Source organism: Motacilla alba, chromosome 1, assembly GCF_015832195.1.
Source record: "Motacilla alba alba isolate MOTALB_02 chromosome 1, Motacilla_alba_V1.0_pri, whole genome shotgun sequence".
NCBI lineage: Eukaryota > Metazoa > Chordata > Aves > Passeriformes > Motacillidae > Motacilla > Motacilla alba.
Genome location: NC_052016.1, coordinates 24745467 through 24772863, shown reverse-complemented (window position 1 = coordinate 24772863; position 27397 = coordinate 24745467). Strand labels below are relative to the sequence as shown.

Sequence of the window (27397 nt, the reverse complement as noted above, 5' to 3'; positions counted from 1 at the left end):
AACTGAAACTCAGCATTTTGACAAATGAATTAGCAATGATAGGGCAACAGTTAATTGAAGTCTGGGGAAAAGCAGCTTTTTAGGCTGCTAGATAAGGATTGTAGCAGTATAATACCACAGCAGCGCAACTTTCCTTTGGGATTTACAGCCCCCTGAAATGTTTGCTAGTTTCCACATCTATTCCTGAAAGGGCCAAAAAAATTGTACTTTTCTGGAGTTAGTTAAAATACATTTTTTCCCATGTTCCTCAGTCTCTGCCTTTTTCCCTCCCAAGGAAAATCAAAATACTCCTGTATGTGAAAGCCATGTAACTTCAGGTAGATGTGAACTACAAAAGAAGAGGAACAATGGAGAGCCTTAGGAGACTGCAGTGTATTCACCTTTATTTCTACAGAAATAAAAAGTGCTATGGGAATGGAAATTACGATTATGTCATTATCTAAAAATTAAAAGAAAATAACTAGGGACAAATTCCATGCACCAGTGGTGGCTGAAATTAATAAAAACGGTCCAACAAAATACGTTTGTGAGCTCTATGGATTTTTCCCCTATAAAATGTGCTTCTCTCTCCTAGTGTCAACCTTCTGCTGAGGTAATTACTACCAGCGGAATGAGGGATTCTCTCTTGCCAGGACAAAACACTGCTACAGCGACAGGGTTGGTGTTTTATTTTTTTTTTTTCTTGAACAGTGATGTGTATTTTGCATGCTATCAATATTCCGTTACCTGGCTTGCTGGCTGTTTCTCTGAAGAGGCAGGTAGCTGCATTTGACTCTGGGGGGGCTGGGGTTGCACGTAGATTTTTTGTGCCGTTGGTGCCTGTTGCAGTTTGGGCAGCTGCTGCGTGGTTTTTACTGCAAGCACCTGTACTACAGTTTGCTGTGGCTGTGCCACTAAGGTAGGGAGTTGCCTTTCTTTGGCCATCATATGATGTGGGGGGTGCTGTGCATCTGGTTTGTTCTGTGCTTGCTCTTGCTGCAGGGGGGTTAGCTTTTGATGCCTTATGGAAAGTTGGGGCATTTGTGGGAGTTTGTGCTGGATTTGATCAGCCTGCAGGTGGATTGTCTGCTTCTGCTTAGTCTGGAAACACTGCAGAGTTTTCACTTGCAGTTGAGTCTGTTCCAGCTGCGGCTGACTCAGTTTTTGCTGCTTTTGTGCCTGTGATTGTGTCAGGGCAGATCTGTAAAACAGGCCAGTCTGAGGATCTAAGGTGTCCATCTCTTCCACTTCTCCTTCCTCAGTTCCAAGTTGTTCACTGTGTTTGGTAAATGCAGTGTGACTGCTTAAGGCCTTAAGAAGAAGAATTTAGAGCAAGTTAGTGAAGAGAAATAAAAGAATACACAATCTAGAAATATTTTTTGGTGTTTCAAATGGACTACTTTAACTTTTTTTACCATTACAGACTCCCAATGCATATATAAAAAGATACTCTTACATGGGTATTTCACAATATATAAGCAATCAAGATCTATTATTATCATGTTAAACTCTGGTACATCTCTATGTGAGCTTCACAACTAACCCTCCCAGGGATTATGTAGATCTCACTTGTGTCAGACTAAGGCTCAAAGCTCCCTAAGGTTGCCTGGCAGTCAGATATATGAAGCAGCAGGGAGTAGCAGGTGGCTGAGCCAGTAGCTCCTCATTCAAGCCAGAGTCTCTCTGCACAATAATTTTTTATTCTGCCTCTTGAAAGCCTAATCATCTTCTCTAGGGTTTCTTCTGCAGGGCCCCATTTAACTACAGGCTGTCCTATTTTAGCAGAGATTCTCTCTTCTTCTTCCTTTCTCAAAACTGCATTGCAGTTTTTCTTGGGCATTACACAAACATTTGACTTTTTGAGGGAATAAGCAACCTATGCTTTGTAAACCAAGATGTATCAATGCACTGAAAGATGGTGTTAGCAAGATCAAACAGCCTAATACACCTGTAAAAATATACTGCCTGACATGAGTTTATAACTCTAACACAGTACTGTTCTGGACTGCAGCTGAAGTTCCCACAAGTTAAAGCACTGCAGAGTTGAGCAGGTCCTGATCAAAGTCATTCAAGTGGCTTCAGCAAGACTTCACCACAAGCTGCACTTCTTGTTTGAATAGTTTGCAATCCCCACAGTCCTGATCTAAATATGATCTGAGTTTTTGATTCAGAGAGGTTTTCCTATTAACAATCTAAAGACATCAAATGGAAAAGATACTGTGTGCTCTGTGTACTGACCAGATTCCATTTCAGCCCTCTTCCCCCCACACTACCACCAATATAACCTAATGAGGTCAGGCCACCACAATACTACAACCATCAAAACACAATCACAGAATGGTTTGGCTTGGAAAAGACCTTAATGAACACCTAGTCCAACACCCCTACCATGGGCAGAGACACCTTCCACTAGACCAGGTTCCTCCAAGTCCTGTCCAACCTGGCCCTGAGCACTTCCAGGGATGCGGCATCCACAACTTCCCTAAGCAGCCCATGCCAGTGCCTCACTACCCTTACAGAAAAGAATTTATTTCTAATATTTAATCTAAACCTCCTCTCCTTTGGCTACTGAAGTGCTATTAAAATAATTTATTTGCCTGTATGCTGAACATTTTCAGTGGCAGCACCATGATACATACATTCAGAATAAGCCCTGGTCCTATGTAATTTATATGACCTACTGCTGTTTATAGACTCCTGGGAAAAGAAAGGATCCAACCTGCTGCATGATATGGGTAATGGCGCCAGTGGAGGATGCAGGAATAGATTTCACCACAACAGAAGTCTGCGTTGCTGTCTGTGACTGAGCCACGTGCTGCACCAGAGTCCTCTGGGGCTGAGATGACTGGTGGGGCTGGGACCGATGACTGACTGAAAGTAAAGAGGTCAGTGGCACTTCTCCAGAACTAACTTCAGGAACTTCAACTGTTTGCTTTGCAGTTAAGCTTCAGTTTGCTTTGCTTCAACTGAAAGCATACATGAGTGAAAAAGATCTAAGCATGGAAAATGTCTTTCACTGTGTGCTAGTGTCAACCTTAATGATCTATTCTGAGAAACCTCTTAAAGTACCAACTCAGAGGTTTTGCTTTTGTCTGTTTTCTAAGTAACCACACTTGGTCCAAACCTCCTCTGGCCACCCCTTCCCAATACATCAATTTTGCAAGCAGAGTTTATACTTGATGTTCAGCTGGGTTCTACATACAGCACTAGAAAATTGCTGTAGAACACAAGTTATTATGTGTTTTTTTACATTGTTAAAAACACGTCCACAATTGACTGCAATTAAGAACAGCAAGCCTTGCTCACCAGGTTTCTACTACTGATAAACTGCACACAATACTCCCCAGAGCATAAACTAAATTTGGAAGATTAGCAGGATCAGATTAGCAAAATAAAAGAGATGAGAAAATGTTTGGGTATTATTAAAGCAAATGAGGCTGATCAGAAATGATAGATTAAAAGATGTAGACCTTGTTATGGGTCTATGTCACTTTTACGAACCGATCTAGCTAGAGTTACAGAGCTATAGTGACAGGCCTGTAATTAAGCAGTGGATTGACTGAAAAATCATGTACTGCTGAGGAAAAAAAAAAACCAAAAAAACCCCCACAAAGCCAAAAAAATTCTATATTCCAGTCACTGATAAGATGTGAATCCAAATCTCTTTATGTCTGTCCATACTAACATGCAAATATTTGTGTAACCTAATTTCTTAGTTACAAAGTATTTAATCACTGAAGGAGAACAAGCAAACTTTAAACTCAGCTGTAACATAACTCAAAAAGTTCCTAGTGACCTTCCTGAAAGGTCAAATTTTGAATTAATATGGTAATTTTACTTTCTTTAAAAAAGAAAGAAGACCTTTATCACTCCAAGAAAGTTGGTTTACATCAATACTGGCCTGCATGCTGTGCCAGATTTATCCTGGATATTTCCCAACAATTCCTACACAATTGAAAACTTAGTTTAAAAATAAAGTTTCTAACCTATATGGTTGTGTAGATATTCTTCCGAATGTGAACCAATACAGTGTTGTCTTCCTGAGTCTGCAGACAGACAAAAAACGGTGACACTAAGATGTGTGAATTGCTCCCTTCATCTCATGAGGAAGCACACTCTGAATCCCAGCTCCCAAATATCCAATCCTTTGATCTGGGCGCATGCAGGTCATTTCACAATAGACTATAGATTCTTTACTATTTTACTACTGAATTTTTTGCAGAAAATATAGCTATGTGGGTTACTGATAAATTCAGAGACTCACAATTCAAATAAAAAAACCTCAGTTACTTGCATTCCTTGGCAACGTTCAGAGAAACTGGGGGAAGGGACAAAAATCTAAGTGCAAAATAACCAGTTTAGTGCTGCAGCAGAACCTGCTGCTGCCAACCCATAGGAGTCTGCACTTCTCTGGAAGATTCCCACATTTCAAATCAATGTTTTAATTTCATATTTAAATTAATATTTAAAACAGTATCTCCATATCGCCAGGAAATTTTTAGCCATTGTACTTTGTATGGTTTCCAAGCTGCAGAAAAGTACTGAAGTCTACAAAGACACTGACTAATTTTTCATCCTCCCTCCAAAAGGCCGTCTTGTACATCAACTTTCACAGCAAGACCCATCAAAAACTGGAACCTTGAAGAGAAGCTCAATGTACAATATCTGTGTCAGTGAAGATATTTGACTGCTAATTGGAAAGCACTTTAACACCATTTATTATACTTTGGAGTTTGTTCTAAAGGAGATCCAAGGGAGCATGATTCAAATATTTTAAATTGAAGCCAGATACAGTAAGTGCTATTTAAATGAAAAATAGTAACATCCCTCAGCCCAAATTTCACACAACTTAAATTCAGGCCATTCAAGGGATGGGAGCAAGGGATGGGAGGAGGTACAGAACAAAATGAAAACATCAGATTAGACATTTAGCACTAAATTGTGGAGCTACAGATATGTAGTAAACCAGTTTAATACAATTAAGTTTTATTTCTCTTTTCCAATGTAGACTTTCAACATGTTTCTGCTTTCATTTTCCAAATAATATAGAGACCAACAATACGGGTTTAAGAAATTAAAACGGAAAAGAGATAATCTGATTCTTTCGTGTATGTATGGGAAGTGGTTCATACCTAGTGTTCTGAAGTAGGAGGGAACATCAGAGAGACAAGAGAAAGGACTTACACAAAATGGATGTCCAAATAGGAGTCAAGAATTTAAAGAAAGGAATTTGAGTAACTTATATATTTTAGAAGGGCATATTTATTAGTTCAATGCTTTCTAGAAAATGAAGAAACTGCAGCCACATTACCATGCTAAATGCACACCTGGCTTTAACTTGGGACTAAATGGATTTTAACAAACTCAATGTCTGACTCCTTTCATATGTACAAAAACTAGGCTACAGTTCCTCTAGCTTCATTTTCTACTTTCTTACTGGACATTTTCCTTTAAGGGTGGTGGGACAGTCTGTCTTCTACATCCAGGGAATGGAAAATCTACAAGTGGGCTACCCTGATGCAACTACTCTGTTTCAGTTAGAAACATTTTTCCATTATGGCCCAGCAAGGCAGATGCAATCTCTGTCCCCTACATAGGGTCTCAGGAGTGGAAGAAAATACTAATTTCCTCTACAGAAAATTACAGCAAAAACACAAAATTAAAACCTATTGTAATAAAACTCCAAAATTAAGTCCTCAGACTTCAACTGCAAAGCCACCCTCACACTAACCTTAGATACTTACCAGTTGTGATATATTCAGCCACTAACTCTGACTCTACCACAGCAATTGAAGGACTTTCTGGAGAATGCCTCTTTTCTTGAGTCATCTGGATTGGTACAGCCATTTGGCTCAAGTCAATGGTAGGCTGCCTTGGCTTTGATTCCAACTTTTCCTTCACTGCTTTAGAAGAAAGGCAAAGCATAAAATCAACCTCTAATATATAAACCTTCATAATAAAATAAGCCTATAATATAAATGTACCAGTTTAATTAAATATAGTGAACACTATAGATACAAACAAACTGATACAGGACAAAAAAGAAGGAATCCAGTTGATTCCTTCCAAGAGAAGTGCTTTTCAATTACAAAACTTATTACAAAAGCCTGCTTAAGCAAAAAATAACCTCTGAAGTTATTCTAAACAATCTCATGGGTTTTCAGACCTGTTGTCTGCTGAAGTTCCAGTAAAGCTTTTATTGTGGAAGTAGCTGACTGAGATTCGCTAGATACATCCTGGTAAATTATTGTAGGGTTTGTGTCCACAGGAATTTCATGTTCTGACCAATCTTGACTTCTTGAAGCAATCACATGGACTACAGGCTGAGAATCTGTTTGCAAAAAAAACCAAAGGCACATCATAGAATCATGGAATGGTTTGGATTGGAAGAAACCTAAAAGCTCATCTCATTACAACCCCCTGCCAAGGGCAGGGACACCTTTCACTAGACCAGGTTGCTCCAAGCTGTGTCTGACCTGGCCTTGGACACATCCAGGGATGAGGCAGCCACAGCTTCTCACTGGCAACTGTGCCAGTTCAAGTCATCATACAACCATTTTGAGTTGGAGGGCTCTCATCCAACTTCTTGCTTTAAAGCAGGGTGATAATTCAAAATTATACCGAATTACTCATTACTTATTAGTTTTGAAAATTGCCAAGGATGCATACTCTCATTCTGCAACACTAGTTTCTATTTCACTTGATTCTTGAAGTAAAATACTGTTGATGTTATGAACAGTTTCCAGCAAAAAAACCAAAACTTCTGTACCTTAGCTTTTTTGTATAAGATTTTGTTTGAAAAATCAAGCAGGTTTCTTTGTATGTTGAAATTGCCTTGGATTGAACTTTTTTTCCAGAAGGTTTTAGCAGTTCAGGTGATCAGCATGTATTCAGCATTCTGAACTAACAGCACCAAAATTTTGGTAAGTTGGTTGAATCTTCAAAACTTTTTAAAAGCTTACTTAGATGGCCATATAGACCAACAGTTACAAAATTATACAGAGAAGGTACAAAGGTTTCACTGAGGAACTTGCTTTAATGTGCTGTACTGATACGTATCATGGTCACTTCTGAACACAGGTTGGATTTTGTTTATGCCCTATTATTTATTGCTCTTCTTACACACAAAAAGTCGTATCTGTATCATGGCTTGAAGCCAGGGCAGAATTCCCATCAGGATTGTATGTCTGATATATGTCCTGATGCATGTACATGTCTATAAAAGGACCAAGATTTGTATTGGTCCCATGGCAGCTTTCAGATATGCAGCAGAGAGATGCTTTGATACAGTCTAGAAAGACAGTGGCAGAGCATGGACTGCCAAAATAACCTCCATAACTTGCTACCCTGCCTACCTGTGGCAGACTCTGCAGGAAGAGGCAACAGGTTGCATTGTAACAGCAAGTTGGAGCCCAGCAAGACACCTTTATCACCACTTTTCAGAATTAATGAAAGCATATAGTAAGTAGCTCAAAAGAAAGAAAAATATAAAAGTACAGGAACAATGGTGCTTCACTGCAAACAGATGGGGTGAAACCTGTGCTAAAAAGAGACACATAGAGGTCTCTCTGGAGCTAGCTGGCATGCTTGGAAGACAGCCCACTCATACATTATGTGACACCAACACAGACCTTGAGAGCTCTGGGAAGACTCTGTAGAAGAAGAACTACTGTCAGTGTAGGTTTGTGGTTCTTCTTTCACTTCTGGGAGAGATGAGTTTCCTGTCTCTGCTACCCTTGAAGCCTGCTGTAACGTTTCAGTCACCAGCTGTCTGGTTTGTTCACTCACAACTGTTGCTTGAAATGTCACTGGCTTTGGTTTTATGAGGACCTAATTAGAAAGGTAAATTTTGTTTATAGTAAGAGCACTCAAGAAAACAGATCTGAGCAGTCAGAGTACAGGGTGCCACTCAGATCTATGTACACCACCTACATAATATTAATATTTTACTTAGAAAGTCTACCTCTAAATTCAGCAACTTTGATTATTAAACCACAAAGTCCAAGTAAATGGGAATGCACAAGAATGTACTTCTCACTCAGTAATTTGAAGTGTTTAACACAATAAACCACTAAACAGTTATTTTTCAGGACTAGATAAAACTAGTGTGGTAATAGAAAGCTATGCAAGTGAGCTGGAACATGCACTGCACTGATAAGGACAAGCACTTCCACAATAAATACAGTCTTGAACAACCAAAACACACAAAATGTTACATCTCATAAAAGCTTAGTTCTTTGAAATACTAAGTGCAGCCAGAGAAAAAGCTGAAACTGAAAGCATCCAGAAATAAGCCAGATTCTCTGTATACAGCCCCACCAACTACACAAGGTTGCAGGGACAGCCAGAACAGGTATTAAGCAGAAAATAAACTTCAATGAAACCTCAAATTTGATGAATGACCTATGTCCAGACTCTGCATCTTTATTTCTAATGGTCTAACCATCAGCTGTAAGATGTAAACAAGTATCTGGAGCCATGGCCAGACAGTTTCAGCTCCAGAAAAGGCTTAGTAAATCCTTTTGGCTTGCTCTAGGCCTTCAGAAAAAGCTAACAAATGCAGATACTGTGCTTGAGAAATCAGGATCGAGGCCACCTCATTACGCCACTAAGTCTCATTCCCCACAGATATATACTAAACCTGGAACAAATGAGGAAACACATTGAAAAATTATTTACTTCCCATTAAAATTTAAGGGTGCATTCCAAGACATAAAGGGGTCCTCACTGTACCTGTGTTTTCCCTTGTTGACCATAAACAATTTTAGTTGGGATGATTTTGGTGGCTGGCTGGACCGTGGACCCTATTCCTTTTGGCTGTGTAACAATCATTTTTGTGATGGGTCTTGTGGCAGTGATGATAGCAGGTTTTGCTCCTGCTGGCACTGCCTGAATAGTTTTCTCCCCCTGTAGAGAAGTCAAAGTTTACAGATTAACTAAATGGACTTGCTCAGTGAGACCAAATTTTCCAAAAAATACAGTTATATGTGAGTGTGTGTACCATGAAATAAATCTGCTGCTACAACTACATTTATTTGATAGAAAACACATTAGATGACCAAGAACAAAAAAACCTATGGTTTTGAATGGAAAAAGCTACCAAAATCCACTTTTCCATTACCTTATCTTTCAAGCAGCTCTGAAGGGGTGAATAAAAAGAAGTAACTAAAAGACATGAAGTTTTTAAAATTGGAACTTTCTTCAAATCTTTCACAAATGTTTTTTTAAGACCACCAATTTCTGTTAACACTAACTTTGGCAAGACATGTACACAACTTGAACTAAGACTTCTAAAAAAATTATTTAAACTGAGATTCTAAAAAATCATTAAATATAGATTTTTGCATTGTCTTCAGGACCAAGACATTAATTATGTATGGACTTTTTTTCAATTAAAAGTTCATCAAAAAATCCAGATTCACAGCACTTTCACAGGAATCATTTGACTACAGAATAGTGTTTACATATGACTAGACTCCTGATAGTTTAAGAGGAGCAAAGACATTGAGCACACTTTTTTTAAGCTCTGCACAGTAACAAACCAAGTGGGTAGCACAGCAGTAGCCAGTTCCTACCAATATCCATGAAATACCTGGAAATCCCCCAAACCATACTTGTTTCAAACTACTATCGCATTTTGGTAGCTACTATTGTGTAACATCACAATATTTCCACTTGTCTGCAAATACAGCTTTAATTCTAAAACTAGGGAAGTTCTAAACTTAAAAAAAACCAAAACCATAAAAGATTTTAAAAAAACCTTTCAGTAGTTCTGCTACTCAAGCAGCCTTTTAAATTTTAAAGGAATAAAGCATTAAAATTCACAGTTTTATCTAGGAACACTGATCCTTTTTATATTTACTAGTGCTTACAGATAAGCTCAGTTGATGCCAGAAACTTGATTTTAATCTTAGGTATACCTCAGGTTATCCAAAAAATAATTCACCACTATGCAGTACCCAGGGCACAGGATGCCACAATGTTACACACCACATTAATTGAAAGCAGCTTCCCTACTGTGAGGACACAGTTGATTTCTGGCCTTTATACCCAAAGGAAAAATGGCTGGAAATGCAAGTTATTAACACAGGACCCCGGTTCTCACTGGAGCAAACAGGCTAAATTCTAGTAGTTTTCATCTACTTAATTGCTTCAGGAGTACAAAATCATTATCCATGGAAAAAAAGTTTTATCATTGAAAACATCCCCAGTTTGCTTTAAGCATATTCTGCTTAAAACAGTCAGTTTTTAAAGATCCCTGACATCAACGCATGCTGGATCTGTTAAGGAGCTCATGCAGTCTGCTTTTAATTGAGCCTTTAGCAGAATGGAGGACAAGCAGCAGCCACCACACAGCTTGTCACTAGGCTCTCAATTTGAGACTTGAAACAACTACTTACCCCAGCATTCAACAGTGTTGTGACAACATTTTTGCCTGGAAGCCCTTGAATTGTAGTTCCTTTTCCAGTAGTTTTTTGCACAACAATCACATTGGGTTTTGATGTCATTGGAATTGTAGTGATTTTGGTCGTAGTTCCTAAATTTTTGTGGGGAAAAAAATTATATGCTGTTTATCACATTTTGTATACTTTACTTCACCATAGAAGTTGGTGAGCTATAGAGGAATCATTGTATTTAAATCTGACAGCACATGAAGAAACTAGCAGCATCTGGAATGGGAATTCATGTCACCCAACTCAGCATGGAAAGATTACATGCCAACTCAACAAATCTTTCACCTACAGTAAAATAGGTATGCCCAGGGGAACATAATTTATTCTACATTAGCACAGGCATCCCCTTCTCACAAGATACAGAGCAGACTAATACAGCTTTCTCAGGCAAACACATAGAACTTTTCAAAAGCTGGAGTTAGGGTGGGATAAGGACATCATTAATACTCAACTCAAGGTCCTATTTGCACAGACAAATACTCTTCTATAGGTGACCTCTGTAGAATAATCTACATACCAAGGATGGATCTCCAGTCAAGAGAAACACCACCACTTTCTGTTGTAAGTGACGAATAGTGGATTAAAAGAAGAAAAAAAGAAAAATATGCTACTGTTTCACAACCAGTCCATAAAAGCTAAGTTTAGAAGTGTGTTGGTTTTGTGTTTTTTGTTGGTTTGTGTTTCCTTTTTCTTTTGTGATTTATTGGTGGGCTTTTTTTCTTTTTTGGTTAGTTGTTTTGGGTTTTTTTGGTCTTGTTTTGGTTTTTTGTGTAGTTTTGTTTGTTTTTTGAAGAGCTGACCCAGCTATTTCTGTTTCTATGTTAGTATTTAATTAGTTCCATTCCCTTTATCAGGTTTTTAGTTATCTGCAATGACAGGTAATTCTGGTCAGCCTTCCACAGTCTACAAAAGTACATACACTGGAATCAGTCATTAGTGCTATCAGACTGCCACTGCAGTAGCTACTCAGATACCTTTTTATCAACAATTTCTCCTTTCTCCAGAGGAAAGCACCATTCAGTCACAACAGAGCTTCAAACCCAAGAATTCCTTTTACTACCTTCGACCTATTAGTCATGCCTGTAGATTCTTCACAATCTATTTCAGATTAACAATTCTACCAATTCTGGGAAAGGGAAGACATGGTGAGACAAGATTATAATTTATTTAATCCTACTGACTTCAGAGGCATCTAAAGACTGCTCCCTTAGCAAAAACAATTACGCAAACAAAAAGAAAAAAACAGGCATGACTTCAAAACTTGTGTTCTTTCAGGATGACCATTATTATCCTCATCAGGATCACTCACAGGTTTCCCCACATTAGCTGTTGCTCAGGAGAATATTTCCACTTGTGTATATTTCATTACAAGACTTAAAAATTGTCTTAACAATTCACTACACCCACAACAGGCTAGAAATGTTACTTGTTGCCAAAGCCAATGCTGTATCATCACTAATATAATTCTGTGGAAATCAAAACCTGTAAAACTGCTCTACCAGATTGCAGCCCAAGAGTGCGTTTACTGGATGGCTTGTGCAGCACCTTGTGGTGACTGGAGCTGGCTGGTGCCATGTCAGGTCTTTGCTAAACAAAGCTGAAGTCCTAAACAAATACAAGAAATTGCCACTGCTGTTAGTGTGCTTGGTCCCAAAGAAACCCTGTCTTCAGAGATGACAGAACCACCGAATGTTTTATGTTGGAAGGAACCTAGAAGCTCATCCAGTTCCACCCCTGTCAAGGGCAGGGACATCTTCCACTACACCACTGCTCCAGACCCCATCCAACCTGGCCTTGAACATTTCCAGGGTTGGGGCAGCCACAGCTTCTATGGGCAACATGTACCAGCACATAACCAGCAGGGAGAGCAATGGCTAATCAGCAGACTAACAGAGATAACCAGCAAAGTCTGCATAAAGCTGGGAAGGAAAGCTTAAGGCAGAACATGGCCTAAAGGAAAGACAGACTGCCACTGGTAAAATATCAAAATAAGGAGAGAGACTGTATAGTTGAATTTAACATATACAGTCCATTTTAATTCTGATTGTTTGGATATGCAGTGGAACAGAGAAGGGCAGCGCTGAGATTATAAAATGTTTTCAATTTGGGCCAACAGTGTTTTCCGATCTTTCTGTCCTCTGTACAACAGACTAGTCCCCACCCTACATTTCTCTTTCCTCCCAGTTTTCTTTCACATTTGCTGTTTCCTTCTAAAACACAAGAACTACCACAATCCTTAAGAACAATCCACCTTCAAACTTCTATCTATTACCTTCTTCTTCATGCTCAGCTATTTTCCTTCTGAATTCCCCGATAAAGGTTCTAATAACTGTTCAAGCATGTAACCCACAGAAAAGCCCTGAAGAATTAAAGCAAGCCCAAAGTTACTTTTGAAATAAAAGTCCTACCAGTAACAAGAGTATTCATATGCCTACCAGAAACAATATTACTGCTGATGATCTTTCCTCCTAGCGTAGCCAGTGATTTTGGTACTACGGTAATGATGCTACCACTTGTAGTTTTCACATAAGTAGCAGCTCCTGGAGTTCCAGCCATCCGAGCTCCCAGAGAGGGGCTCACCGTTGGCCGTGTATAAGTTGCTTGAGTTCCTGTTTTAAAGAGAGAGGAAAAAAAGTTCACTGTTACAACACAATTCTCTACTAATATTTGTGGAAAAATATGTTAGTTTAGGAGAAAAGTGTCACATTTATTCAAAGATATCCCAGCCTCCAATATATTACCATCCTTTAAAATTCTTCTAGTAATTTTTAAATCCACAGAGCAATATTCAAGTATAAATCCACAGAGCAATATTCAAGTATATACTAAATTTAAATTGAATATAACAGTCTTCTAAGTATTTTAACAAATGTTCCATGACTGCCTTATTTTAATTCATGTCCTTATGCGTAAGACTGTAATTTTCCACAGGTGTAGGTTTGCCTCTTGCTCCCTTAGATGCCCAGGAGTCATGCATCTGATGACACGACCAGAACTCATCCCTTCCTCTCAGGAATCACACTTTTCCTATATGATAGATTGCTTATAAAGAGAACCGCCAATGATTAGTTTAAGTAACACCCTTAGAAAAAAATAGGATTTACAATGATGATGCTATTTTATGGACTTAGCATACAGCAGCACTAAAGAAACCTCTCAACATAGTATAAATGCTGGGTTTTAGAATTAGTCCTTTTCTGAATGCAAAGAGAACTGAGTCCACAAAAGAAACTTGCTCAAAAATAGCAACAGCTACACAAAATGAAAATTTGTAAAATTCTATTTTGCTTGTAATGCTGCAGATAGTGTCCTTAATTGCTAAAGATCAAAAAGGAAAGCAGTTTGTTTCATCAAGAAAGGTGTGTTCACATCCAAGAGAGCACAGTACAGATTTTACCAACTAAATGAACTGCAAAACATTTGTTTTTTCTAATGCACTCAAAAATGTATCTGTTGAGTACTTTAGAAGTTATAAACAGAGTATTAACCATTAGTTTATGCTAAGGACATGAGGAGATGGCCTCAAGTTGCACCAGAAGAGGTTCAGGTAGGATATTATGAAAAAATTGCTCATGGGAAGGGTGGTCAGACATTGGAACAAGCTGCCCAGGAAAGTGGTGCAATCAGCATCCCTGGAAGCATTCAAAAACCATGTGGATGTGGTACTTGGGACAAGGTTTTTAGTGGTGAACATGGTGGTGCTGGGTTAATGGTCAGACTTGATGATCTTAGAGGGTTTCTCCAACCATAACAATTTCATGGTTGTAATATAAAAATTAGGAAATGAAGAATTTTCTGAAAACAAGGATAAAGCTACTTTTTAAGTTTTCCTCATGTAAGTTTACAATCAGAACAGTCTGCATTATTATCTATTAGAAACACAAATACAACCAGATGCTCAGAAAAACACTGGGAGCTTAAATTTTAATTTACTGGTCTTTTTATAAATTCACTGCAGGACTATGAGCAAGTCACATGTCTTTTGAAGTCCATCTATGCAAAACAAGAACGGTGCTGACCTGTCTGCTTGAGTTAAATCAGTATAAATCATGTAATATAAGATACTACAGAAGTGCAAAGTATCTGTATAGATTGCATAAAAACTTCCTTTAAAATAAACCCAGTGGGGAAGGAACAATGGTATTTTTGCGTACCAATTCAAACAGTGGAATAAAAGAGCACTCAGTGGAAAAATCCTGATCTAGAATAAATAACAACAGGATCGTGAATGTGCCATTGAGCCCACTGTTCAGAAGAGGTAAGTGCCTTTTTTTAACCCTAGGAAACCATGCCTGATCACTTCTATGTCTGGATTTACCCTCCCTTCCCTTCTCAGAGCCATAACTTACCAGTGGGAGTAGTGACCAGTTTAGTTGTCATGATAGTCCCATTACTGCTAACCACCATAATGGGTGAATTGCTACTGCTGGGCAAGGTCGCTGTAACTGGTTTGGGAAGGATTTTACTGGGCTGCACCTGTTGAGTGATTATTTTAACACCTAGGAAAGGAGAAAGGTCACTGTTAAAATACAGGCACGATAAGTTACTTTCTAAAATGCTTTCTCAGACCAAGGCCTAGTGGGCAAGTAGCTCCACAAGGCTTCAATTCTGAGCCCACATATTCTTGATAATGAAAAAATTATTTAGTTTTTTAGTTTGGTTTTGTTGGGTTTTTTTGTTTTTCTTTTTTTGCTTAGTTTTGGTTGGGTTTTGTTTGTTTTGCAATACCAAGAAAGTCATCATCTTTTCCTTTCATGTGCCTGTTTCAGTTCCTAGCTATTTCCACTGTCCATTCCATCATTGATTTGTTGACGTTATTTTTTACTTTTCCTGATCCATAATACAAAAAGCCAGAACTTTCCCAGGAGCCAACAGGTTACAACCAAGACTGAATAGGTTCATATCCTATGAACCATCTAGAAGCAAAGTAATTCTTCATCAATTCAGTCTATAAATCCTAATGTGTCATAAACCTAGACAAACTTTACCATCCTGAACAAATTAAAAAACATTTCTGCACAAGAAGTATTGGTGACTATAAGGAAGCAACTGTAACACTGACTAGGGAAGATTACTTTAAGTAAACTGCTCTCTTTCCCCTTGATTTACTGGTTATATTAAAGCCACAAAGAAATTTGGCTTAAGCTATGAGTAGATCAGTAAGAATGAAACATGAGGGCACCTTAGTACCTCCAGGATTCTGCTCCCTCTCTCTTCATTTTATGTTGAGGAATGGTACCTCTGTGAGATTCACTTCTCAGTTGCAAACCAGCAGATTCACAACATCTGTTCAAAAGTACATCCAGGAGATGTGCATCTTATGATCTGTTCCATGATGAGGTAAATGCTTATGACCTGTTCCATGATGAGGTAAATGCATTGCATTGTGGTGGCCAAATGCCATGGAATATACAGTCTGGATGAATCCCATCTAGATCAAGCACTTATGTTTGTACACAAGTGTTCCTAGGTAAAAAGTCGTGTCCACTTGAGATGTGGAACATCCTCCAGAGATGTTTTCTTCTCTCTACACTGACTATAAAAGCAGTACAGAGCAAGTAAGCTCCAAACTGAAAGAGAGACTGAAGTCTCTGCATCAAAGTCCAGCACAAAACTGGGTAAAAAGTAAAGTCTCCATGAAAACTGATTCACATCTTCCAGAAAGAATTGGTATCAGATGATATTTCCAAAGAAACTTTTAACTAAAAAGCACAATGAGCCTAAATTCATTGTAGAAGATGAGGAAATGAAGCTCACATTGATACTGTTCAGTGGCTGGAAGACTTTTTTATGTCTTAATTAGTAGCTATTAACTTTCTTAACCAATGGTCCTACAATCCAAAAGGTAGTTTTATCAGAGGACAGGAGTAGGGCTGTTTATTTTTTCATTCCATGGTCTATTTTAATTGTTTGGTCTAAATAGTATGATATAAAATAAAAAAAAAATTACTGGCAGGATTAAAATAAAATACTGATTTTATATTAATATACATAAAAATACTTTGCACTTTTATAGCACTTATTTGAGAACTGGTTAACTTTGCAAACTTTATTTCTTACTAATTCTTGCTGAGATAAAAACTGTGTGTTACAGCAGAGAGAAGCCAAGAAAGAAAGATAACATGACTTGCCCAAAGTCAGCTGAATGAATCAATATCACAAAAGGAATCCAGTCTAACTTCCAGCTCTAACTGTATTTGTTTTGACAGGTACTTCAAAAGTACGTTTTGATTTCTGGACCAAAGAAAATAATTAAAACATGGAGTAATTTCATTTTCCAGGTGATATAGTTGAACAACTCTTGGATCATCAGAAAACTGGTGTGTTTCAGGTTGCCAATCACATTATTTTTGAAGTTATTTACATACCTCTCAACTTCTAAGATAAAAACATATATACCTAAAGCATGGTCTGTAATACCTGAACCAAAGAAGAGTGAAAGAACCAAATTCTTTAATTACTGTTACTTGAAAACATTAAAACATCCTTCACTATCTATTTATATTCATGTTTGAAGCCAAATCCTGGACTCAAGAAATCATGCCTTCATGACCACTCCCCCATAAACATTTTGGGGCAGAATTCTGCCCTCCTTTCCTGAGTTGCAGCCAGACCTCATCAATGTGACCCAAGATCAACTCCAACTACCTGATTCCTGTTTGATCTGAATGGTGGGCTTGATGCCAGCTGGCAGCTGAGATTGCTGTGGCTGCTGCTGGGCTACAGAACACGGCACCAGCTGCTGCTGCTGCGGTTGCTGCTGCTGCTGTTGGGCCTGCTGGACTTGGTGCAGCTGCTGTTTGGGAGACTGCTGATGCTGTTTGGGAAACTGTGCTAAGATCTGAGTTGGATTCCCAACCAAACCTTTTGGGGAAGGTAGTCTGGTAGAGGCAACTTTAACAGCTGATGTAGATACACCTGTGAAAGAGTAAAGGGTTTAAGATTCACCAGTGCAATGAGAAAGAAAAATACTATAATTTCTAAAATAATCTTACATTTCAATTATCTTTACTACTGAAAAATACATTGACATATGTGAGGAAATAAAGCTCCCATGTAGCAGAAGTGCTCTGTTAGGAGGCAATGGAGCTTCACACAGATTTTCAATGTGGCAGTAGAACAGCAGCTAATGGGAAGACCACAAATCCAGTTTAGTTCTGTACCTTTTGTAATACACATAATTCAATAATATTTTCAAAGTCTCATCTTTAAGCTTCAAGACAGCAAAATACCTATAGTGAAAGTATTTTAAATATTGATATAGTTGTAATTATAAATATTTATAACAATCTAGTTTAGTGGAAGGTGTTTTGGCCCCTGGCAGGGGGGCTGGAACTAGATCTTTAAGGTCCCTTCCAACCCAAAACATTCTGTGATTCAATGATTCTAAAATCACAATTGCAAGCAGTTGGAGTTAGGATGATGTCAAATATCAAACCCATCAACATCGGAAGGGAGTATCTGCTAGCAAAAGAGTTGTTTGGAATTTAAAAAAAATCAAGTGATTGTATGTAAGTTATAAAACTGTGGGCCACCTGTTTTGTGCTGTTAGGTTAGGTGATCTTATAAGCAAAAGTGATTAAAAGAAGTTTGCAGTAAGATGCAAATACAAAGTTCCCAAATAAATCTTATTACTTCCGTCATTCCCCTACATAGCTGTCACAACATTTGCAGCAAATTCTGACTTCGTATATAATTCTAAACTACACATCCATAAACACCAAAACATACAAAGTCTGTATCTTATTAAGTAATTTTTTAACTAAATCCCAGTTGCAGCGGAAAACACAGACAGATGGCAGTGATAAAAACAGAAATCATAGTAAAGGTACAATTCTGGCAGTCTAAATAAGCAACCCTTTTCTCACTGCATCATTTAAGATGACTACACCACTTCCTTGGGCAGCTCTTTGCATTCATGAGTTTAACTTTACATATGAAGATATTACCAATTCAAGCCACAAAACTTTTCACCAGCATCTTCTGCAATGCCACTGACAGTCTTGGAAAAAAAACTCGTTGGAGAGATACACCACCTAATGTACTTTAGAATTAAGGCCTCCTCCTTGATCAAACCCAACTAAGAATCAACAGTTCAAACAATATGAAAGCCTGCTGCGAGCCCTTCTGCTCCACAGATTAATATCTGATTATATTAATACAAGCAATAGGGAAGGAAAATACCTTCTCAGCCTTGATATGGCAACCCAATGCTTTGTGGAATGGAACAAGAATGGAAAATACAGACCAGGAAAAATTGTGATGTGACACTTGTAATTGTCAGGCAGTTTTTCTTTCAAGTGCTGCCCACTAAGGCCCATTCATTCATTCATTCATTCATAGTTTCCCTTCTAAATGCCAGCTGGTGGCTGTGAAGCTGAAACAGTCAAGCTAGCATACACAGCTAGAATTTGAAATAAGAAACCTAAGAATTTTAATCAGGCCCACTCAGGTCTTAATTATAAAGAACTCTAAAACTGGCATGCTGATAAAAGACACTAATAAAAAGGTGTGAACACTTCTCTACCTTTCAGAATTGTTATCTGGGCATGTTAATAAGTTGTATTTACTTGATGTTAACTTTGCAGGTTTTTGTAAATTGGGGTTTTAAAGATGCAATCACCTTCAAATATTGAAAATATACATTTTTCTATGCACCGGACAAAGCCAGTCCATTTCAAAATGACCGGACTTGAAGCCAGTCATTTTGAGCTTATACTGTTTTAGAGCTAGGTCACACCACTGCACCACATCCTCTTTAAAAAGAGGATCTGCACATTAACTGTTAAAGTACAGAGGAAAACAGTCAACAAAAACTTTCGTGGAGCCTCTTGGATTAGTTTCATCAGCAGATTTCTTTCACATGTCCTGTGCTTTACTCATATGTAAACAAAAAGGGCATCTCCCTGATGCTATTCTCAACGCAAAATCCAATTCCTCAATGAAAGAGCCTTTATAAGAGAATTGCCATACCTTGTGCTACTGTTGACATAACCACTGACGGTGTGGATGACACTACAGCAGTCACAGCAATAGTATTTGCAGTGCAGGAGGGAGTGGAGCAGCTGCTGCTGCTGCCCACAGAGGACTGGGAAGCAGTGATAACCACGGGCTGCTTTTGAGTAGTTGAGGCAATGACTGATGTTGGGACAAGTTTTGTAACTGCTGCATAGTTGTGGGACTTGGAAAGGATGTTGGGTACAAAAGTTGAGCTGGGAGAGGTGGTTACTATTATGACCTAAAAAAAGAAAAAAAAAAAAAGAAGAAATTCATTTGTTCCTTGCATCCATATTTCAGTAACATATCGGTCTATTTAGTTTTAGGGACACATGGCTATTAGGAGCTTTTAAGACTGTCAATCACATTTGCTCACAAGAAAAAGTTTCAACCATTTTGAAGAAGTGGTGATAAACATTTCCTTAAAATTAGGATTTTTAAGGAAAACAATTACTATTGAACAAAGTAAAATTATCTCATGTCTGAAGGCAAATAGACAGGAATGAACTTGACTTCACTAAACTGGGCCAGGAGGCTTGAAACCCATTTTAAGAGAAACTGAATGGATTTCCAGCAAGTTTTAAGCATCACTCTTCCAAACCTTGCAAAAATATCAAGAAACAGCAATAAGAGAAAAAAGATGATTTTTTTTTCTTTAACAGTTAACAAGCACTTGCTGAGTCAGTAATGGGAAATGCTTTTGATCTACAAGGCTGTAAATAATATTTCATCAGTGAAAGAGAAATGCTGTAGGTTTGAAGCAATTTCTGCTTTATTTAGTGCTCTCAATAGCAAGAAATTCTTTCTGATTTGTCTGAAGAGAATAAACACCACCTCAGTGCAAGTTACAACTACAACTCCATGAATCTGATCTGACATAGAAAAACAGAGTTCATGACAGTATTGGAAGAAGTCTGTCCTTGTGCAACTCACCTAGGAAACCAAACATTTATTAAGTATCAAATATGGGGACTGTTTACGTAAAAAAATTCCTTTTATTCAACTTATATGTCCCTCCTTGTACTTACATAGTTAAAATAGAAAAAGAAGCACAAAAATACAACATTTTCAGTTTATCATGCAAGAATATTAAGAAATTACTTTAATAATGCTGTTGTCCCAACAAAAATTTTGCTTATTAAAACCTTGAAAATTTAAACTTATTAATGATTCAATGTAACAAAACCCGATAGAAAAAGAAGGCACAAAAGGGGCAAAGAAAACCTGCGTCAGCTCACACAAAGTCTTATGTTGCTAGCCAAGCACTACTGAAACCTTGCCTGATAAAGAAATAATATGATAATGGCACCAAAATTAGACTTAAGCAACAAATCAAGCTTCAAGAGATTACAAGTTTATAATTTGCTTAAAGAAAAATAAGAAAAGAAAAAATAAATAAAAGGGAAATAGCCACATGGATGGAAGAAAAGCAGCAAATTTCACCAATATGGCTGGTTCAGCCTCTTCTTTTGCTCCAGCTCTTAGTCTGATGATCTCTGCTGCTCAGATAAATCTTTAATATCTTGATCTGAGGAAAATCCAAACCTTACTACCCCGCAAGCTATAGCAGGCTCACCACAACTAACCTGTGTCTGAAGGACAAGGTTTCCACATTCTGCTGCTTTTCTACTTGGTTGCATTTTCCAGTGAGAACATTTTCTCTGCATCAGTCTTATTTTTGCATTCTGCCTAATTTTGATTTAATCAAAACACCTTTCTCAAATTGCTCTTAGGCTACAAACACGCAGATGAGCAGAACATGACACAGCTTGCTCTAGTGCGGGAACTGGAAGTGAAAGGATTCTATGATATGCCTCTGGAGTTTTATCCTATTTCTTAAATTGTCAGTTTACACTAGGAATACTTCCAACTGTCTGAAGTTTAGGGTCAGCTACATTCCACCCAGAGTAACTAGTTTAGGAACACAGTCAAAGGACAACTTGCAGATTAAAAAGGCAGATTATAGGTTACAGTGAATATGAACTATACTACAACAGGGCAAGTTCAGCATCAAAATTAATACAGATACGTAGAATGGAACTGGGCATAATCACAACTCCTGTAGAAAACTATATTTCCTTAAGTCTATGATTATCATTTAAAAATACTTTATTCGATCAAGGAAGGAATAAAGCCTGTAAAGCATTACAGTTCAACAGTGACTGCTATACTGTGACTAAGCAGGTTTGTGTCTGTGTATTCTATCTCATCTTTCAAAATTAACAGAGCAGAGCAAAGTTCAGTACCTTCTGTGCTGTGGTGTTTGTTGTCTGTGTTGAAGGCTCAGTGAAGGTTATTTTCACATGCATGAAGTATATCCAGAAAACGTAAAATTCAGGTATAAATTTAAGTACTAAAGTTCAAATCACAACCACTGTATTTCTGAAATACTATTCCATCATATATGTTGAAATGATCCAAATAATCTCATCATAGGAACTGCATCCCATGTTTTACAGCAGAGAAACTGCCTGACTTTAAACATACACACACATGCACACAAATCAATGTGGTAATTTTGCTGGTGGTGGTTCTAGTTGTTACAGTAAAATCTAATTCCCAACATGTACTGAATTTAGTCCTGTCAGCTCTGTTTTGACAGATGTCAAAACTTAGTCCCTGAAAAAATAAGATTATTATAACTGCAGAAACTCCACTAGCTAGATTCCTTCCATGTTCTACACAGGTGACTTTATTACAAGAGAATCCAGAAACTGGAGCTGTGACATTATTAGCTGTTATGACAGATCTTCCTCCAACCTACTAAAATGTCAAAACAATTCAAAGAGGTGGCATGCAGAAACAAAGAATTTCATTTATATCTAACAACTTACACTCAAATTGGGAATGTCCTGTTGGACATGAATGAACAAAACTGACTTTTTATTTAAAACTACTAAAGGGGATTTCTCCCACCAAAATCATCCAGTTATATATTCTGGCATATCTAAATCCAACAAAAGAGGGCACTGTGACAAGTTCAGATACAAATGCTGCTCTGGCTGCCTAACAAAACAAGCACTGATTTTCCTGTCACTGCAGATTAGCAAGACAGTCAAATAATAGAATGCAAAGTGAACTCTAAAATTTCCATGTCAGAACAAGTGGAGAAACTTAACTGCAGGAAAGGTCCTATCAACAGTCCACTCTTCTGGAAACTTAGTACACTCCATCTTTAACTTCCATCATATATCACACCCATACTTAATACAACCCTACAGATGTTTATGACAAAAAATTATTCCTGCACTAATTATAACCCTAATGTGCAACAGGATGGAGGTTAAGCCCTGTAGTAGCTGTGGACTTGCTGCACTGAATTTAATTTGATGGTTTATGCTCACACATGGATTTCTCTAATACACTCATGTATTCAGAGATGAAATTTTATTAAGGACACTGTTAAAGAACAGTGAATCAAATGAAAGCATCTTCCCTGGAGTGGGAAGAGGTCAGAAAGCCAATATCTTTATTGCACATTACTTCAGTTAATCTTACGTGGTTTTCAAGTTTCCAAAAATCAAGACGCGGGAACTCTGCTGATCCGAAAAGAGTCATAAAGCAATTAAGAAGACTAGCAGGACAAATACCATGCAAAGGTTTGAGCTCAACAGTCAATCTCTCACCGTTGGAAAAAAATGCTTGTTAGTGGCCAGCCTAGTGTAAGTCTGTTGGTATCGAGGCGAAATTAATTCCACAGAGAACTTATGTCTCCCTGAAGTCTGCTGTACTTAATAACTGTACCAAGAATGAACTTGGTCTGAACCATTCATTTTTTTTAAATCTTAAAAACAGAAAAATAGGCACAACCAAAATGCCTCCTAAAGAATAGTAATATAGTCATGCCATAGATTAGGCACTTAAAAATCTAAGTCCAGTACAAAATCTGAAGAAGGAAAACCTTTTCTGCATTTTGCATTGTGGTGAAAGCTACGCACACTCAGCTGAATTAATGCAACTGATTTTGACCAGTGTAGCACTGTTAATGTAGAATGAGAAATGGCACACTAGTACTGAAAGGAAAATAATGCCCCTGGACTTTGACCAGCTCAAAGAATAAGCATTATAGATCCCAAAAAGCTAGTCTCTAGATAAAAGGCTTGGCAACGGAAAGCCCATGCCACCTCTTCTGGAATTCTACTACTGCAAAGAGTTATTATAAATAAGGAAAATAGAAATAAGAAAGATTACCTTTGACCAACAGTTGTTACCATCTGAAGGCTGTTCAGTGGCCTATGTGATCCAGTTCTCAGTGGACTAGTGTCCATATCACAAAACCCAACACCACAAATGGTACTAACTGGTAACCTTGTTGGCAGTCTCACCAGACAGGCCAAGAATTGAATGAGCATGGAGACTGAATCCCCTCTCATCCCTAGAAGTGGTCCCTTCAGGTCAGGGTTGAGGCACATTGGTGGGGCAGTCTGGGGGAAGCTTGCACTCCCGCTGCCTGTGCTGTACCTGTTCTGTGGATAAAAAGAGGGCTTCAGTCTCCACGGCTGTCAATCCAGGTCCTTTCACACACAGGTGAACTAAATTCATACAAGAGTTTGGTTTTCCCTTTGCTCGTTTTAGAGAGGGATTACCTTATCCCAAGCGCAATCCTTAAAAAACAGCTAGTCAGATCATAGAAAGGAAGAGTCAAACATCACATCTTATTCATTGATAAAACCAGAATAAAGTAACATTTGGCAGCTTCCCCCACATACCTTCTGTGTTGTGGTGTTTGTTGTCTGTGTTGAGGGCTTAGTGAAGGTTATTTTCACAGGCGACATGTGTGGTGGTAAGGAGTTGGCAATGCTCTGCATTATATTACTCATTTTGGGGCTCCCACTTACAGGCACTGTGATAGTTTTAGTGACAGGAGTCACTGCCTTCGGGACTTCTTTCAGGAGAACAGGGGAAGAACTAGAAGAATTTGTTCGCCGTCTTTTGCGGGGCTTTTCATCATCATCTGAGCAGCTGACACCTGGAAAAGAAATACTTTCTCTAAATTATGTTTCCCCTGTCTGCAGATCTCAGTGCTTTCTGAAGCACTACATCCTTTTTGAGTCTTACACCCTCTTTCAAGTAAGATAAAAAGAAATAAAGGATAAATTACATCTTATGGTCACAACCAAGCTGTATCACACCTCAGATGCTCTTAGTCCTTGATATGGGCCACACTCAGTGCCATGAATCGGGGACAAATCACCCAGAACCCCAAGCTACTCAGTTACTGGGTTACTTCATTCAGTTTGAGAGATTAAAAGAACATAAGAGCCAGTACAGGGTTTTCATTCTGTCTACAGAAGTTTGACTAGTGAAGCTACACACACAAGGGGTTGGGATCATGCCACACACATTTTAGTTTAAACTTTTACACTGCTTTGGGGGTTTTTTTGGGGGTGGTTTTGTTTACCGCAACTGGACTATTGAAGTTTATCCCCCTATAGTTTCCTTAGACTTCAGCCTTAGCACCTACTTTCGTGTCATGTCTACCCTTACAGTACCCTTCTGCCTTTCACCTTAATACAGCATCTTGAGATATAATTCTTTTTTTTATTATATAGTTTAACTGTGAAGGTCAATTCTCACTTCATCAGCTTTAGCTTTCTTTGGTGCATTTTGTGCAACAGATATAAAATGGCACCTAACACACAATAATGAAAAACAAAGGAAGTCCAGGCTCAAAAGGGTTCTTTCTTCCTCACAATCATACTGAACACATAGGAAAAAAAAAAATGCTGCAATATTCAGCTCAGGAAAGGATAACAGCATGATTAAAGGATCTTAAATCCAAATGAAACTTGCCAAAGTAAGCAACGGATTCATAAATTACAGAAAGGCACGGGTTAATAACTTTGCAATCCTCTCACAGCTACTCAGTAGCATTGAAGGCAGGAAGGCTCTACAGAAGGATCTGAACAAGCTGGATCCGTGGGCTGAGGTTTAACAAGGCTAAGTGCCGGGTCCTGTCCTTGGATCACCACCATCTCAAGCAGAGCTACAGGCTGGGGGCAGAGTGGCTTAAGGGTGGCCAGGCAGGAAGGGATGCGGCCAACAGCTGTCTAGATATGGGCCAGGTGTGCCCAGGTGGACAAGGACAATGGCACCTGGCCTATATCAGCACTGGTGTGGCAGGAGGACCAGGGCAGTGACCATTCCCTGTCCTGGGAACTGCTGAAGTATCTCCAGTCCTGGGTTCACTTCTGGGCACCTCCTGAGAAGAGAGACACTGAAGTGCTGGAGCACATCCAGAGAAGGCAACAGAGCTGGGGAAGGGTCTGGAGCAGCAGCAGCAGCTGAGGAAGCTGGGGGGATTCAGACTGGAGAAAAGGAGGGTATGGGGGGACATTCTTGCTCTCAACAAGAGCAGGAGGGTGTAACCAGATGGGGGTTGGGCTCCTCTCCCAGGCAACAAGTGAGAGGACAAGAGGAAATAGCATCAAATTGTGCCTGGAGAGGTCCAGATTAGGTATTAGAAAAAAAAAAAAACCTCACTGGAAGAGTAGTCAGGCATTGGAATAAGTTGCCTGGGGAGATGGCAATCTTGAAGTGTTGAGGAGGTATCTGAATGAGAAACTTGGGGATGTAGTTTAGGGGTGAGTGATTATGATGGTGCTGGATTGATGGTTGGACTAGATGATCTTGAAGATCTCTTATAACCTTGACAAATCTGCAATCCTGTTATTTATGTTTACCATGCTAACCTTTGTCAAACCATTTAAAAAGAAAAACAATCAGAGAGAAGCTGAAGAGATACAATCCTGCCTATGCAAAGATGATTGAAAATCTTGTTCCATGTGCCTGGAGCTTAAAGACAAAGAACACCATCACAGCAAAAAGCAGTCTTGCTGGTAATCAAAGCTAACTTGGTTAGTAGTCAATCTCTAATTAGGGCCAAGATCTAATTATGGCCAATTTCTAATTAAAATTAATATTCTGGCATTCAAAAAGTGAAGATGCAAGAACTAACATGGACAAGAAAATGCCCAGCACAACAACAGGCAACTGGGGGAAAATGGTATTCTCTCTCAGCAGGAGTCACAGCTCATTTAAAAGTATGTGTCCAAAGGCTGACAACTGTATCTACAGAGACAGGAAACTGAACTAAGGAAGAGAAGCAAACTTCAGAAACGTAGCTTTAGCTAGCTGTAGCAGTACAAGTGAAGTGTGGATCTATAAAACCAGATTTCAAATCAATATATTCTATCCTATTCTCAATCAATCAAAATATTCTAAGCAATAATTTACTCTATGCCCCTGAACAGGCCTAGTGGTGACCTGGCTCTATAAAGCGCAGGTTTGATTACAAAACTTTAAGGTTTACTATAGACAGGCATCTAAGTATTACTGTTAGTGCACTATAGAAACTTGTAACTATGAGTGCACTAGTTATATTGAATGTGTGCAGTCATTTAAAAATCTCAGAATTCGTTTAAATGCAAAATTCAAAATCCACATAGAACTAGCATGTTAGGACACAGTTGTTATTTTGATAGGACACTGAGAAACAGAGAAAACTTCGTTTGTGTAAAAAACTTCGTTTTTTACACAAAAAACCCCATCAACCAATCCATCAAGACATAAGAAAGTAACATTAAACTAGCAAAGCGTTATTTTATGTTAAGTACAGCTCATTTGACTTCCTGTTGTCACTGCTGGGGTTTTGTAAGAATATTATTCTTATCATTTCATGTTAGAAATTGCTGTATAAAGTTTTCCACAGACATTTAGTTAAAAGGCAATATAGCTTTGACTGTAACTCACACTTGATAAGTAAGGAAGCAGAGTCATGGAAAGGTTAATGGCTCAATCAGACTGTGACTTGGAAGAGGTTACACCAGAGACCAGTGGCAAAGTCCTGACTGTAACTCAGATCTCCCAAATCTGCTCCTAAGCAGGTTTGTTAAAATCAATGTGACTGATGTAACATACTCTGAAAGACACATAATTTCTTAAAAAATAAATCAATAAAAACAATA

At 38.4% G+C, this 27397-nt stretch overlaps 1 protein-coding gene across 13 annotated transcripts in view; it reads right to left on the bottom strand.

Annotated features, from left to right (window-relative positions):
- The window catches only part of EMSY (EMSY transcriptional repressor, BRCA2 interacting), a 41589-nt gene that overhangs the window by 3728 nt on the left and 10464 nt on the right, over positions 1 to 27397 (bottom strand). For 4 of the 13 annotated variants that reach the window (XM_038134527.1, XM_038134620.1, XM_038134583.1 and 1 more), the window contains 13 exons: positions 24140 to 24399; positions 19407 to 19671; positions 17082 to 17351; positions 14783 to 14932; positions 12869 to 13042; positions 10380 to 10516; positions 8713 to 8886; positions 7611 to 7809; positions 6146 to 6310; positions 5724 to 5882; positions 3966 to 4025; positions 2699 to 2850; positions 727 to 1290 (listed from right to left, as the gene is read on the bottom strand). In XM_038134527.1, the coding sequence (XP_037990455.1) occupies positions 727 to 1290; positions 2699 to 2850; positions 3966 to 4025; positions 5724 to 5882; positions 6146 to 6310; positions 7611 to 7809; positions 8713 to 8886; positions 10380 to 10516; positions 12869 to 13042; positions 14783 to 14932; positions 17082 to 17351; positions 19407 to 19671; positions 24140 to 24399 (2729 nt within the window). The remainder of the gene's footprint in view (positions 1 to 726; positions 1291 to 2698; positions 2851 to 3965; positions 4026 to 5723; positions 5883 to 6145; positions 6311 to 7610; positions 7810 to 8712; positions 8887 to 10379; positions 10517 to 12868; positions 13043 to 14782; positions 14933 to 17081; positions 17352 to 19406; positions 19672 to 24139; positions 24400 to 27397) is intronic. The other 9 variants (XM_038134641.1, XM_038134552.1, XM_038134601.1 and 6 more) reach the window with 7 other exon arrangements.